At 33.0% G+C, this 15,060-nt stretch overlaps 1 protein-coding gene and 1 long non-coding RNA gene across 4 annotated transcripts in view; one reads left to right on the top strand and one right to left on the bottom strand.

Moving 5' to 3' along the window:
• The first annotated feature begins 2,422 nt into the window (after window positions 1–2,422).
• On the top strand, window positions 2,423–12,422 carry LOC130820131 (uncharacterized). Of its 3 annotated transcripts, none has more exons than XR_009045115.1 (4): window positions 2,423–2,843; window positions 3,869–3,946; window positions 4,791–10,390; window positions 11,416–12,415. It is a non-coding gene; the product is annotated as an uncharacterized LOC130820131 (long non-coding RNA). The 3 variants fall into 3 exon arrangements; XR_009045116.1 differs by having other exon boundaries at window positions 2,425–2,843; window positions 3,869–10,390; window positions 11,416–11,493; window positions 12,338–12,422; XR_009045114.1 differs by having other exon boundaries at window positions 2,425–2,843; window positions 3,869–10,390.
• Window positions 12,423–13,717: 1,295 nt separating this feature from the next.
• LOC130821641 (WRKY transcription factor 6-like) overlaps window positions 13,718–15,060 on the bottom strand; it is a 6,280-nt gene continuing 4,937 nt past the window's right edge. Inside the window, exons 3-6 of the mRNA XM_057687430.1 lie at window positions 14,992–15,060; window positions 14,685–14,761; window positions 14,104–14,248; window positions 13,718–13,855 (exon numbers count right to left, since the gene is read on the bottom strand). The exon at window positions 14,992–15,060 is cut by the window's right edge and continues 93 nt beyond it. Of these exons, the coding sequence (XP_057543413.1) occupies window positions 13,718–13,855; window positions 14,104–14,248; window positions 14,685–14,761; window positions 14,992–15,060 (429 nt within the window). The remainder of the gene's footprint in view (window positions 13,856–14,103; window positions 14,249–14,684; window positions 14,762–14,991) is intronic.

Below are 15,060 nucleotides of genomic sequence, written 5' to 3'. Positions count from 1 at the left end.
CAGATGATTGCGGTCGATCCTTCATAATATAGGAAAATTAATCAACTTCAAAATTGAATTAGTGAAGATGAAATTAGGTTTATTAAGTGAAAAAAAAAAAAGAGAAGAAATTGGGGACGAAAATGAATTGATGATTCTGGGTTTGGAATTGGATGTTGGGTGTCACTCAGAGTGATGAAAGAAAGACAATCCCCAAATTAGAACGTGAGATTTGGGGTCGAAGAGTGGCGGATTTAAATTTTAGGATTTGCTGAGGTGAAGTTTGAAGAACAATCGATATTAATGAAAAAAAAAAAGTTAACGGAAATACAAATGTTTTTTTGATGATTATGACATACAAATGTTAATTTGATGGTGGAAAAAACTTTTAAAACATACAAGCACTCTCATTTCAACAAAACAAGATTTACCACGTAGAATTTCTCATAAAAAAATTGCATTGACTATTGTTATTTTCCTTTCCTGATCTCTTTTTAAAACAAGAAGTCCATATTTTTATTTTTTGTCCCATTTATTTAGTTGCACCCAAGCCCATTTTAAGCATTTCTTATTTTGCAATTACGGCTAGCATATGAAAAAAAACATAGCCATATGGGATCTTGTTTTATTGATCGTCTCGATATATATTTTCATAATATCAAATTTTTATAATTGTTAGTTGTGCATAACTCGAGATATAATCGATTGAGCGTAACTGGGAAGACGATCGTTTGATCGGGTTTCGAGTTGGATCAGTTTCGAGCTATTTTGGGGTTAGTTTGAAAATGCATCTTTCTAGTTAATGCTTGGCACATTAGGATCGAGAAATTTTGTTCTCCAGTTTTACGAATACAGTTATACATGAGATTGTACTAATAAAGTACAATAGCTTGCAAACTCGTGCAATAGTGATCGACACATGAGGTAATATTATATTTTTCTTCATCCTCAATATTATGTCTGGTTGTTGGTATTATATGTTTTACCCATCGCATATTTGTTTTATTGCAATTGTTTTTCACAAAATCAATTCATACCTAATACCACTTGAAAAGGTAATTTGTTTGAGGATGATACATCTTATATCATGGAAATGACATAGTACATATTATTAGATAGATTACGAGCACCAGCATCCACGAAAAGCATGCATGCTTCAGGATTAGAGGAGTTAATGATGCTTATTGTAATGTTATGTTAACAAGCCATACATCACAAGTTGCTGTAAATAATTTCAACTTTAATTTCAAAAACCTTAAATTTACAAATATGAATAGAGATCATTCAATACTATAGTTTGATATAAAAATTTGAACATACTCAATAAACGTACATATGTATTAATTTGTGAGCTCATGTCTCACAAGATTTGAATGTAAAAGTTGTATGTATACGAAATTGGAGCTCCACCAAAATTTTTTTATTTCAAACTTAACTCATGATATAACCGATGATTATAATTTATATAATATAACTTATTGTAATGTTGGATTCAAGTGTACGTAGTGACAAATTCAGGACTCAAATTCAGTGGGAACGATTGCTAAAATGAGGATAAAACATAAAAATTAATCACATAACTAATATTTTCTTTAATATTATTTATGTCAATTTTTATATGTCATATCAAAAGGAAAACTGAACTAAACTACAAAATCATATCAAAAAGATATTTAAACTACAACCAAAAAATCCCCCCCCAAAAAAAAAAAAAAAAAAAAAAAAAAAAAAAAACTATAAGTATTAACTATGCATTATATTTAATTGTAAAATTAGACACGTTATTGTTAGTATTCTCAGCTAATTCTCACCCATAGCATTCTCACTAATATCCCCCATACTATCTTCTTTTTTACCTTCAAAATGTGCCATAATTGTCGAGGCAATGCTTGATGCTAATACGGAGATTAAATTGGGATCTGATTCCAAAGCCATCTTAATAACACTTATTAGGTCAACAATAGGCAAATTACTTTTACCTTGGGGACTTTGGCCTAAGAGTTGTTGCATAAATTTCATCAAGCCCATACTATCTTGTGTTGTCGATTGCGAGTTTACTTGTTTAGTGAAGTCTAATATAATAGTAGGATATGGAGTCGATGCTGAGATTGTGGCTACGCCTGGTAGTGTAACACCCCGAGATTTTAATAATGAAATTATTATTATTTTAATAGCTTTTAAAAATTTATCAGTTATATTAAATTATTTCTGAATTAGTTTTAATAAATTTCTTGCATAATTTAAATGTTAACTTATATATATTTATCAAAAATATAGTTACAATTTCTTAAATAAAGAGGTTCGAATCAAAATGATTATTTTATTAAAAGGTGTGAGGTCGCGAAAGTGAGTCTCTTAGTTGGGTCTCGTAAGAAAATAAATCGAGATACAAAAAAAAAAAAAAAAAAAAAGCCTAATAATAATAATAATTAAAAAAAAAAAAAAAAAAAAAAAAAAAAGAGAAAAAGAGAAAGTATAAAAACTGTGAAACCCTAAACGCACAAGACTAAGCCGTCCTCTTCCTCTTCTCCTTCTCTTCTCACTTTCCCATTTTCCTTCCCTCACTCACTAGCAGCCACGGTGAGCCTCCCCACGAGCAGCCACTGCACCTCCAGCCACTCCGCTCCCCACGTGCAAAACCGCTAGCAACAACCGAGCTTCACACCGCCAACAGCAGCCACAGGCTGCGTTTGAATCCACGGCAGCAGCTAGCAGCAGCCGGCTGCTCTTCCTCCGCAACTCTTCGCGCCTTCACAGCCGCTCCAGCTGTCGGTTTATGTCCTCCCTCCACCGTCAACAGAGCTCCTGCGCCACCACCACAACCTCCACTTACCCCTTCACCCCTTTTTGCTAGTCCTAGCTTTGTAAGCCATCTTCTACTTTCCCAATTGGTTGTTTCTTGTTCTAATTAAAATTACCATGTTTATGAGTTTGGGTTGAGTGTTTACTAACTGTTATTGAATCTTGTTATGGGTAAGAATTGGATTGATGATTTGAATGTACTTATGAATTGGGTTTTTGAAATGTGGATGAAAAGTGTTGAACTTTGTATTATTTTTGATGAATTGAACATATTCATGATCTAGAGTTGAAGTGTGATTAGAAATTTTGGGATGTGTGTTGATTGTATATTAGTTTGGTTTAATCTTATCATGGGTAATAGAAATAGTGTTATCCTTGAATATGAATTAATTAGGGTTTGAATTTAGAAATGAAATTACAAATGGTGTACGTCTATCCTATATTTTGATGGTGTGATTGAGTAAATAACCTTAAAAGTTGTTTGAAACTTAGTTGATTGATTTTGTTGTGGTAATTAGTAATGGTGGTGATTGTAGTGACTATGGAAGTGATCGATCTTAGTTGTTAAATTTGGGATAAATAGCTGCTAGTTGTTACGGTTTGATTGTTGTGAATTACAAGTATTCTTATTAGGTTGTTGTTGAAGTTATAATGCATAATCTTAGTAAGGCCATGAAAATAATGTCAACTTATTGTAAAAGGTTGTTAAGTTGCTTATAGTGATGCTCGATTGTAGTCTCTCTAACTTTGGAGGATGTAGCGAAGAATGTTGCGATCTGACCACTTTAAGAATTGTCCTCACGTCATAATAGAGTTATATATAACTTTGTGAGACTTAAGTGTGAATTGTCATAACTCAAAGTTAGTTAATGTAATGAAGCAGTCGACATAATCCTTTTATTCTTTGCCGATGGAAAAACTTGTGTTATTGTTGAATTGACGATGATGCTTGGTGTTGAATGAAATGCGTACGTGCTAAAAGTAATTGGAAACTTGTCGTGAATGGTTGATAGTAGTTACTTGGATATTTAGTTTGGTATGTCAAGTAGTTAAGGGAACTTATTAGTTCTACTCATAACTTATATAGGTGCCCATTTCGTAAGAGGAAAGTAGAACCTTAGTTGGGATGATTTTGTGACTTTTGATCGTGCAGTGACGCATACAGGTACGTACACGCAGTAACTAACCTCTATGTGCAATTTGCTTTAAGATATTATTGTTTATTGTGATAATATACATTGCATTGAAACTATGAGATACTGGTAAGTACACGCAGTAACTGATTCTTGCATGCATCTCCAATATATTTTCCTTGCGTGATAATATTATACGAGCTAGGTTGAATATGATTTGCTATTTAAATACTGTTAAGTTGTGTTACAAGTGAAAATCAGTTGTAAAGATGGTAGAGATTGAGTTCGGATATCGCAAGAGTAGAATGTTGGATTATATGAGATGGAATGGGAATGAGTCCCTTATTGATGAGATATTAAGTTGGATGTTACATTATATGAGATGGAATGGGAATGAGTCCCTTATTGATGAGATATTAAGTTGGATGTTACTGTGACTCCACTGGATTGGTACCCCAGTTGGTTTAGTTCCCGGAGGCATGGATCATCTATATATGGTCGCTGTACGGGGGTATGATCATACTTTGCCATTGGGCGCCGGCATGGCCGTCACCGTCCTTGGCTGAGGTGTTGCCATGTGGGTCTTGCAAACCCCAATATGGTGGCCTCTAGTCACAAAAGAAGATACGTGGAATTAAGGAAGAAATAGAAAATGGTGAAGGCATTGAGAAGTGCACAGAAGTGAGGAATGGTTGGAGTAGATTTTTATACATTGGAGTGTCTTTCTTCCCTCGTTTGTTGAATTGATTGTTGGTTGCATATATATAACTTGTTGCTAGATACTGACGTGTACGTGTTTGTGTTTATGTTGATTGTTGATGACTTTCTATGATTGTCCTGCTATGACGCATTGGCCTTTGGTCTAATGTCGAGCAGCAGGAGGATTATAGACTGGCTTAGCAGGTACTGAAGCTTCTTATGCATTGCATTGCATTTCGGGAAAGTGATGAGGGCGAAGCATAACTTGTGTCATTACCCCTATCTTTCGATTTTGTATCTCTGTTACCTTTTGTAAATTTTGATTGTATATGTTTTGTTATGAGGCCTTGTGCCCTCCCACGTGCATTTGTATTTCCGCTGCGTAGTTTATAATTCTGTATGGTTTTGAGGAGTTAAGTCTTTTTAAAACGCAAACGTCGACACTGGAACCACGATCCATGCTTGGCATGTTGATTTGAGAAGCCGGCGACGAATTACTCCGCCGTGACATAGCTTTGATAGGCCGTTGGTGCCTCTACTTTATTAGCTTCTTAATTAACTTTGTTTTTCTACAAAGGCGCACAGTTTTAAGGCAGATGCTGCCAAAATTTTCACTCACTCACCTTTTTAAAGTTAATATTTAACGTTTATATTTTATATAAATTCAATTCTTTTTCTTTTATGTAACACCCGAATTTCCTCTTGTCCTTTACGGTTTTGGTTTCGTTAAGGGGTCGGAAATTCAGGGGTGTTACAGGTGGTTACCAGAGCCAGTGGTTCCTATTTTCGACGCTTTGTGTCCTTAAAATCGTTTAGAAATTGCCTGAAGTTAGAAGTCATTCGTGAGAGTTTGGGTAGATATGGGATAGGTGCATACATTACATATTCATGCATAATGATTACCATTGCACGTGCATAGATCAATATATAGTTTGTTTAGCTTGTTATGAGACTTATTCTTATGTGTGTTATTATTATAAATAAAGAAATTATGATGGTGGTTTGAATGATGACACGAGTTAACAAATCAGTAGATTTGATTTATGTATTATCAAGAAATAATGAAATTTTTGAGTATTTGGTTCAACTCATGAGTTGTATTATAAGTAGTCATTATGGAGATATGAAGTATAAATGATGAAATTCTAGAGAAGTTGGTTGCATTGAGAACTTTCTCTTGCTTGTGATGATCGTATGAAATTTAGCCTTATGTGTTTGAGTATTTGTTCATGTTAATTGTTTTCATAAAGCTTACGAGTTTCGATATTGATTCTATACATGAACCCACTGTTTATGTATCTGCTTGAGCATTATGCTTGTCAAATGCATTCGTTCATCAAAACATAGAAGTGGTGATCATAATTCTCTTGAATATGTTTAATGACTGTGCAAGCATGATGATAAGTAGTTTAAACTAGAATAAGGAAAAGAGCTAAAGTGTAATAAGAATTCGATATATTGTAAATGAAAGAAAGGGATCTTGTATGCGATATCATGTAAATAAAGTTTTAATCACCAGTTGATGATAATAATGCGGTCATAGCTAAAGTATAGATGCGTTAAAACCTACATATTAATATAAGCAGAAGTTCGAGAGCACGTTAAGAGTTTATAGTTTGAGAATTCAATCCCCAATTTCGAACCATGATCTATAAGAGTATTATTGATATATTCTTTATATAGTGCTGAGTTGAAGTTAAGAGATTGTTTTCAACGCCGCTAAGTGTTTAAAGATAATGCTATATTAGCTGAACCAAATTATCACGTTAGTATTGTTGTTCATACTAGAATTGCCTTAATATTTTCATTTGAAGTTATAATTCTTACTAGGTTGAGGCTCTTGACCCGTGTAATTAGCTATAGCAACGTTGGTGTTGAGTTTTAGTGTGGCATAAATGTGTCTACCAATAAACGTTTTTAGTCTCATACAGTGATTGAGACTGATGCTTTAAATTGGTTTATGTAACATATATTCGTTAGTTCTAAACCCAACATATTATGCTTGTAGTGAGACCTTGAGAATCAGTTGAGAGTGAAAACGATAGTCAACCTATCAGTCTTAGTAAACACTTTATATATATTTTGATGAATTATATACTATAAAGGTCCTCTGTCATTGATTTTAATTTTTGTAAGCATTCAACTCTCATCATAATGAATATAATATTTCATGTTTGTCGAAGGCTAACAACCTTTAAATCTCTATTTAAAGGGATTCCTTGGATAAAATAAGGGTGATTTTTTTTTTTTGAAGACATATGAGTTTGAGTATCAAAGGAAAAAAATTATTGTTCGCAAGTCCTTTGAGTTCTGTATTTCGTTGAGACATGATATATCATTCATACATAAGTCGATAACTTCATATTAAAGTGGATAGTTAAAGAATAATCATCGTAAACAAATTTTCATGTTAAGGGCCTAAGGATTGATTCAAGGGAGCACTATTGAGTTAAGACATTTTGTCTTATTAAATGCTTATATAGAGTGATGAATATTTTAATCAGATGATAATGTGAAGAAGAACCGTGACGGTTTTAAAGCGTTAACTGGATAAAATGATATTTGAAATTAAAAAGGAATCAGTGATATTATAATTTGTTTTCCTCATGGCCTTCGGGGCTATTACAAGACATAAGAATAAAATAACCTGATGATGAGGTGGAATAAGCGTCCTTGTGCACGTAAGATATAGTTAAATGTTTGAAGTCTTTTAGAATTTCTCATTGATCGCCAATTTAATAGCCAGTGTATTGAAATGATAAGACCTAGATGAGATTCTAAATGAAGCTGACTTTACGCAAGTTATTGTTTAATAATGATTGATGTGATAAGTTGGAGAGTTACTAAAGATAATGTGGTCCTAATAAAAGTCAAGAGGTGTTTTAAACCTAAACATTGAAGAAACGACAACGAATATGCGAATAATTATAATTTGAGAGATGAATCGAGATAATGGGTTATGTCTTAAAACGATTATTATACGCAATCATTATTATGCGATAAAGAGAGTTAAATAATATTCGCACTTGTGTTAAGAAGAGTTTTAATTTGATGGTACTAAATCATTGGATCGTAATAAACATTTGATGAAAAGAGTGTTGAAACTTTGACGTGTTTTAATACAAACGATTATGTTATAGTTGTTAGTTCTAAGTTTCGCGTTTTACGTTGAAGGGTGATTGAATTCCACTTGTTTGCGAAGGAATAATTGTAATGCAAAATTTCAAATGTTGCGTTAATTGGTTGGATTGTGTCGTGGTACTTTAGTATAGTGTTAGAATTATTAATGTAGTAGTCATATGGTTGCGATAACGGTCTTATAGTTAGAGGTAGTATTGTGATGAAAATGTTATGATGAAGGTTGGACATCGTGAAATTAGCGTTGGTATCACAACCTTATCAAATTGTATGATACATGACTGTTTTGCTATTCATATTGGAATTTGCGGTGATGTAGGTGTGCTCATCGGTTATTTTTTTTCATCTTGCATTTTTTTATGTATACATAAGATGTCATCTTTGTTGAGCATCGCTACTATTATTACCCTGTTAGTACCATTAGCACCGTCGTTATATACGTACATGATGCATTACTTTAGTCATATATAAGTTCATGATCTTAATTGATATAAATTCTATACTTTCAACATATGTATGGTAAGAGAATAGCTGAAAAATATTGGTAACCTTTGGCATTGCCCTTCATGATTCTAAGTCATCCTCACATTGTCATAATTAGAATTTGAAATTTTGATGCATAATGGTTTTATTATTGAACAACTATGATATGTGTATTAGTATCGTGGCTGTGAATGTATGATTATTAACTACAGTCTCTTGCTAATATGTGTCATATATAATTGGATTATATACTTGAAACATGTATTATGTTATGAGTTATTAATTCGAATTGTTAATCTATTAATCAAGTCTTGATGCATGATTTAGAATGTTATAAAATGATTTGACCATATATGGTTAATAAAAAGAGCATTTCATGTTAAGTTAAAAGGTTAAGATTATGTTATGATAAGTAAAGTTAGCGGTGAATCGATTTGGAAGTTGATAACCAACCAGTTTAGTAAGATTCAAGTATCCTCAGGTCTAGGGTGTCTAATTATAATACGAGTTAAGTGTTGAGCAACTTCGTGCACTTTACTTTTAGGACATTGTTGTTTTGATATTTTACCCCCATTCATGGTTCAAATTATAATAGTTAAACCTTTCGTACATTTAAAGATTATCAAAAGTTACGACCTTAGGTGTTGTTTGAATAAATACATTAGGTAACAGGACATTTGTGTTGTTACGAGCTCAAGTAATACACTTTTTAAAAGCCACATTTGCTAGATCTGTTACTTTTGTTAACATTGAGGAGACTTGTCTTACTAAGAGAACACATTGAGACCTAGATACTAAGGTGTGTAGTACTGAGATCAAAGAAATTAAATAATTAAAGTTTCATAGCCTAACCAAACTATCCTTGCATATGTTTCGAGGTTAGTGAGTTACGGGGTCGTAACTAAGTTTTAAGGGGGGTAGAATGCGGTAAAATTTTGCGCATTTACACGCATTTTCTCCTGCATTTTCACGTATTTTTGTCTCTATGATAACAACCTATTACAAACTTACATGCTTTGCATTGATTGTTTGAACCTATCTATATAATATCTACATGTTTTGATTGATTGTGTGAATCACTTGGTGTGATATTTGCATACTTCTGATTGACCGTGTTGAGTCAATTGTATGATTTTTACATGCTTTTGATTGATTGTGTTAAGTCAATTGTGAGACATTTACATGTTTTGATTGAGTGTTGAGTTAATTTAGATGATTACGAATGCTCGGAACGAAATATGTATGAATAATTGGATTGAGTGAGTATAATAGTGTCAATAAGGTCACGATCTTTGAGTTAATTCCTTAGGCTTAAAATCGTTAAGACGCCTCCTTGAATTATTAGAAATATAAATTTTCACAATTAGTACCTTGGTTGCGCTAGTTTCGGGGACGAAACTCCTTTTAAGGGGGGTAGTCTGTAACACCCCGAGATTTTAATAATGAAATTATTATTATTTTAATAGCTTTTAAAAATTTATCAGTTATATTAAATTATTTCTGAATTAGTTTTAATAAATTTCTTGCATAATTTAAATGTTAACTTATATATATTTATCAAAAATATAGTTACAATTTCTTAAATAAAGAGGTTCGAATCAAAATGATTATTTTATTAAAAGGTGTGAGGTCGCGAAAGTGAGTCTCTTAGTTGGGTCTCGTAAGAAAATAAATCGAGATACAAAAAAAAAAAAAAAAAAAAAGCCTAATAATAATAATAATTAAAAAAAAAAAAAAAAAAAAAAAAAAAAGAGAAAAAGAGAAAGTATAAAAACTGTGAAACCCTAAACGCACAAGACTAAGCCGTCCTCTTCCTCTTCTCCTTCTCTTCTCACTTTCCCATTTTCCTTCCCTCACTCACTAGCAGCCACGGTGAGCCTCCCCACGAGCAGCCACTGCACCTCCAGCCACTCCGCTCCCCACGTGCAAAACCGCCAGCAACAACCGAGCTTCACACCGCCAACAGCAGCCACAGGCTGCGTTTGAATCCACGGCAGCAGCTAGCAGCAGCCGGCTGCTCTTCCTCCGCAACTCTTCGCGCCTTCACAGCCGCTCCAGCTGTCGGTTTATGTCCTCCCTCCACCGTCAACAGAGCTCCTGCGCCACCACCACAACCTCCACTTACCCCTTCACCCCTTTTTGCTAGTCCTAGCTTTGTAAGCCATCTTCTACTTTCCCAATTGGTTGTTTCTTGTTCTAATTAAAATTACCATGTTTATGAGTTTGGGTTGAGTGTTTACTAACTGTTATTGAATCTTGTTATGGGTAAGAATTGGATTGATGATTTGAATGTACTTATGAATTGGGTTTTTGAAATGTGGATGAAAAGTGTTGAACTTTGTATTATTTTTGATGAATTGAACATATTCATGATCTAGAGTTGAAGTGTGATTAGAAATTTTGGGATGTGTGTTGATTGTATATTAGTTTGGTTTAATCTTATCATGGGTAATAGAAATAGTGTTATCCTTGAATATGAATTAATTAGGGTTTGAATTTAGAAATGAAATTACAAATGGTGTACGTCTATCCTATATTTTGATGGTGTGATTGAGTAAATAACCTTAAAAGTTGTTTGAAACTTAGTTGATTGATTTTGTTGTGGTAATTAGTAATGGTGGTGATTGTAGTGACTATGGAAGTGATCGATCTTAGTTGTTAAATTTGGGATAAATAGCTGCTAGTTGTTACGGTTTGATTGTTGTGAATTACAAGTATTCTTATTAGGTTGTTGTTGAAGTTATAATGCATAATCTTAGTAAGGCCATGAAAATAATGTCAACTTATTGTAAAAGGTTGTTAAGTTGCTTATAGTGATGCTCGATTGTAGTCTCTCTAACTTTGGAGGATGTAGCGAAGAATGTTGCGATCTGACCACTTTAAGAATTGTCCTCACGTCATAATAGAGTTATATATAACTTTGTGAGACTTAAGTGTGAATTGTCATAACTCAAAGTTAGTTAATGTAATGAAGCAGTCGACATAATCCTTTTATTCTTTGCCGATGGAAAAACTTGTGTTATTGTTGAATTGACGATGATGCTTGGTGTTGAATGAAATGCGTACGTGCTAAAAGTAATTGGAAACTTGTCGTGAATGGTTGATAGTAGTTACTTGGATATTTAGTTTGGTATGTCAAGTAGTTAAGGGAACTTATTAGTTCTACTCATAACTTATATAGGTGCCCATTTCGTAAGAGGAAAGTAGAACCTTAGTTGGGATGATTTTGTGACTTTTGATCGTGCAGTGACGCATACAGGTACGTACACGCAGTAACTAACCTCTATGTGCAATTTGCTTTAAGATATTATTGTTTATTGTGATAATATACATTGCATTGAAACTATGAGATACTGGTAAGTACACGCAGTAACTGATTCTTGCATGCATCTCCAATATATTTTCCTTGCGTGATAATATTATACGAGCTAGGTTGAATATGATTTGCTATTTAAATACTGTTAAGTTGTGTTACAAGTGAAAATCAGTTGTAAAGATGGTAGAGATTGAGTTCGGATATCGCAAGAGTAGAATGTTGGATTATATGAGATGGAATGGGAATGAGTCCCTTATTGATGAGATATTAAGTTGGATGTTACATTATATGAGATGGAATGGGAATGAGTCCCTTATTGATGAGATATTAAGTTGGATGTTACTGTGACTCCACTGGATTGGTACCCCAGTTGGTTTAGTTCCCGGAGGCATGGATCATCTATATATGGTCGCTGTACGGGGGTATGATCATACTTTGCCATTGGGCGCCGGCATGGCCGTCACCGTCCTTGGCTGAGGTGTTGCCATGTGGGTCTTGCAAACCCCAATATGGTGGCCTCTAGTCACAAAAGAAGATACGTGGAATTAAGGAAGAAATAGAAAATGGTGAAGGCATTGAGAAGTGCACAGAAGTGAGGAATGGTTGGAGTAGATTTTTATACATTGGAGTGTCTTTCTTCCCTCGTTTGTTGAATTGATTGTTGGTTGCATATATATAACTTGTTGCTAGATACTGACGTGTACGTGTTTGTGTTTATGTTGATTGTTGATGACTTTCTATGATTGTCCTGCTATGACGCATTGGCCTTTGGTCTAATGTCGAGCAGCAGGAGGATTATAGACTGGCTTAGCAGGTACTGAAGCTTCTTATGCATTGCATTGCATTTCGGGAAAGTGATGAGGGCGAAGCATTACTTGTGTCATTACCCCTATCTTTCGATTTTGTATCTCTGTTACCTTTTGTAAATTTTGATTGTATATGTTTTGTTATGAGGCCTTGTGCCCTCCCACGTGCATTTGTATTTCCGCTGCGTAGTTTATAATTCTGTATGGTTTTGAGGAGTTAAGTCTTTTTAAAACGCAAACGTCGACACTGGAACCACGATCCATGCTTGGCATGTTGATTTGAGAAGCCGGCGACGAATTACTCCGCCGTGACATAGCTTTGATAGGCCGTTGGTGCCTCTACTTTATTAGCTTCTTAATTAACTTTGTTTTTCTACAAAGGCGCACAGTTTTAAGGCAGATGCTGCCAAAATTTTCACTCACTCACCTTTTTAAAGTTAATATTTAACGTTTATATTTTATATAAATTCAATTCTTTTTCTTTTATGTAACACCCGAATTTCCTCTTGTCCTTTACGGTTTTGGTTTCGTTAAGGGGTCGGAAATTCAGGGGTGTTACAGGGGCCGGGAAGAGCATCATTGGGTGACAATATGGTTGGGGTAAGAAATTGATCGAATGAATTTGACGTGTTTTCGCCAGTTAATAGCATTGAGATTGCAGATGATATTGTATTAGCCATGGGTTGAGCAACGGTAGGTAACGGATGGTTGTGTTGTCCCTCGTACGTTGTCATGAGAATGCTTTTGTCTTCTGGACATCTTTGTACCTATTAATATTACAATGAGATGCTTTAATTTTAAAATACTATTAATGTTACAAATAAAGTAAAATTTACCTACTATATTATTTAAAAAAAAAAACCAAAATTTACAATCAAATTAAATGATAAGTTATCATTAAGTTTGTATATCATTAGTTGACATGTAATTTGAGTATTTAGATGTTAGTGTGTTGTGCTTCAAGTTTTGTCTAAAAGGGAGCATTTTCATCTAGTTCATTTATGTCATAAGCATAATTTCTTCAATGGCATATCTGGCCTCATAAATAAAGATAATAAGCGATAAGTTTCCAAATTAGTATGAAGACTTTTAGGAAAGAGCTTAAAACCAATTTGTACGAGTTTAACTTAATGATAACAGATTTATAATAATGTGTATTAGTCACCATTGGTGTGTCCAACAATATTTTATCTAATCGAATATGTTTAAAAATTAAAAAAAAAAATTCATTATTTTTTCTTAAAGCTAAATATGTAAAAGTTTATACGTATTTTATGCATTTTATGGGTCCTAAACAAGTAGCCTATTAAGGAATATCCAACGTAAAATTAAATTATAGATAAAAATTTAATTTAAAGAGATCAGATTAGAAAAAATTTGCGTGCCTGTTTATGAACGGGGCAAGAAGTTCCCATGGTACAACGATAGTATGCTCGTGGATATGGATTTCCTTTTGCCGTTTTTTGACCATATTTCCTCCAATGGCATCCATCAGTTATCTGCAATATTGATTAAATTTATAACGATTAAAATTTACATCAAATAAAACATAATTAGTGGAAATAATACTACAATTTATCAAAAACACATATTAGAGTGTAGATATATAACTGATAGTTTAGCTGCAGTATTTTAATTCAAGAAAGAATATTATTATTTATTAAGTTTAATTATTTAACTTCACTATAAATTTACAATATTTATTTATATATTCAACGTATGCAATAATAAGATTTGAAAAAAATACCATATTTTCTTTTGAGGAAACCCGAAAGCACACTCGAGCTTTTTTCTTGATTTTTTGATGAGGCTCTTCAGCATTTATGACTGTTTGCATACCAGTTGTTCCGTGATCCTCTTTGATGGAGATTTTATTTGTGTCCTCATTATCTCTGTAAATCAAGTCAATAAATATAAATTAAGAGTAATTCTTCATTGTTGGCTTTCAAAGAAAATTATACTTATCAATTATGCAAATATATATTCTAGAAATAAACATTTTAGAAATAGAAAATAACTTTTGAAAAATATGGGTCGTTGGTTTAATTTCTTAAAAAATCCAAATATATATTTTAGAAATAGCAAATAACTTTTAGAAAAGTAATATTTTAACAGAAGCTAAGTATTAATTATACTTAAATGTAATGACCTTCAAAATAATATATTAATATTAAAATATTAAAATTTAATAAAATAATATTTGTTTGATTATATTTATAATAGTGATTGATTTTAAAACTCAGTTATTATAGAATTATTCATGAATTAGAGTTACTTAATTAAATACCACTAATTATATTAACCAAAGTACAGTTAAGAGTTCCTTGCCTTGGAGCCAATAATGGTCTCTTTTGCTGATTTAGTCTTTCTTCATTATCAGAGTCGTCTGGAACGTCTTTAAATCCCTGATAATTTTTATATATACGTTGATGAGGACGATAATGGAAATTCAAGAGACATCATATTAAAAAATTAAACAAAGAATAATAGTGGACATATACTGAAACGTAGTATCCTGCTCAACTGAATTATGAACTGCTCGATCGAGCATAAAAGATGTTTCATAGAAATATGTTAGTTCTTTGGATAGCCGCCGCATCTTTTTATCTAATATAAGTCTATAATTACTAATTACCTCTTCCTCGTTGACTTTTTCGGATTTATTTTGATCGAGTTGAAATCTATTAATTTCCGCCCTTTCAGA

Source organism: Amaranthus tricolor, chromosome 8 (assembly GCF_026212465.1).
Source record: "Amaranthus tricolor cultivar Red isolate AtriRed21 chromosome 8, ASM2621246v1, whole genome shotgun sequence".
NCBI classification, from domain to species: Eukaryota; Viridiplantae; Streptophyta; class Magnoliopsida; order Caryophyllales; family Amaranthaceae; genus Amaranthus; species Amaranthus tricolor.
The sequence above is the reverse complement of the archived record's forward strand: the minus strand, read 5'-3'. Positions and strand labels throughout refer to the sequence as shown.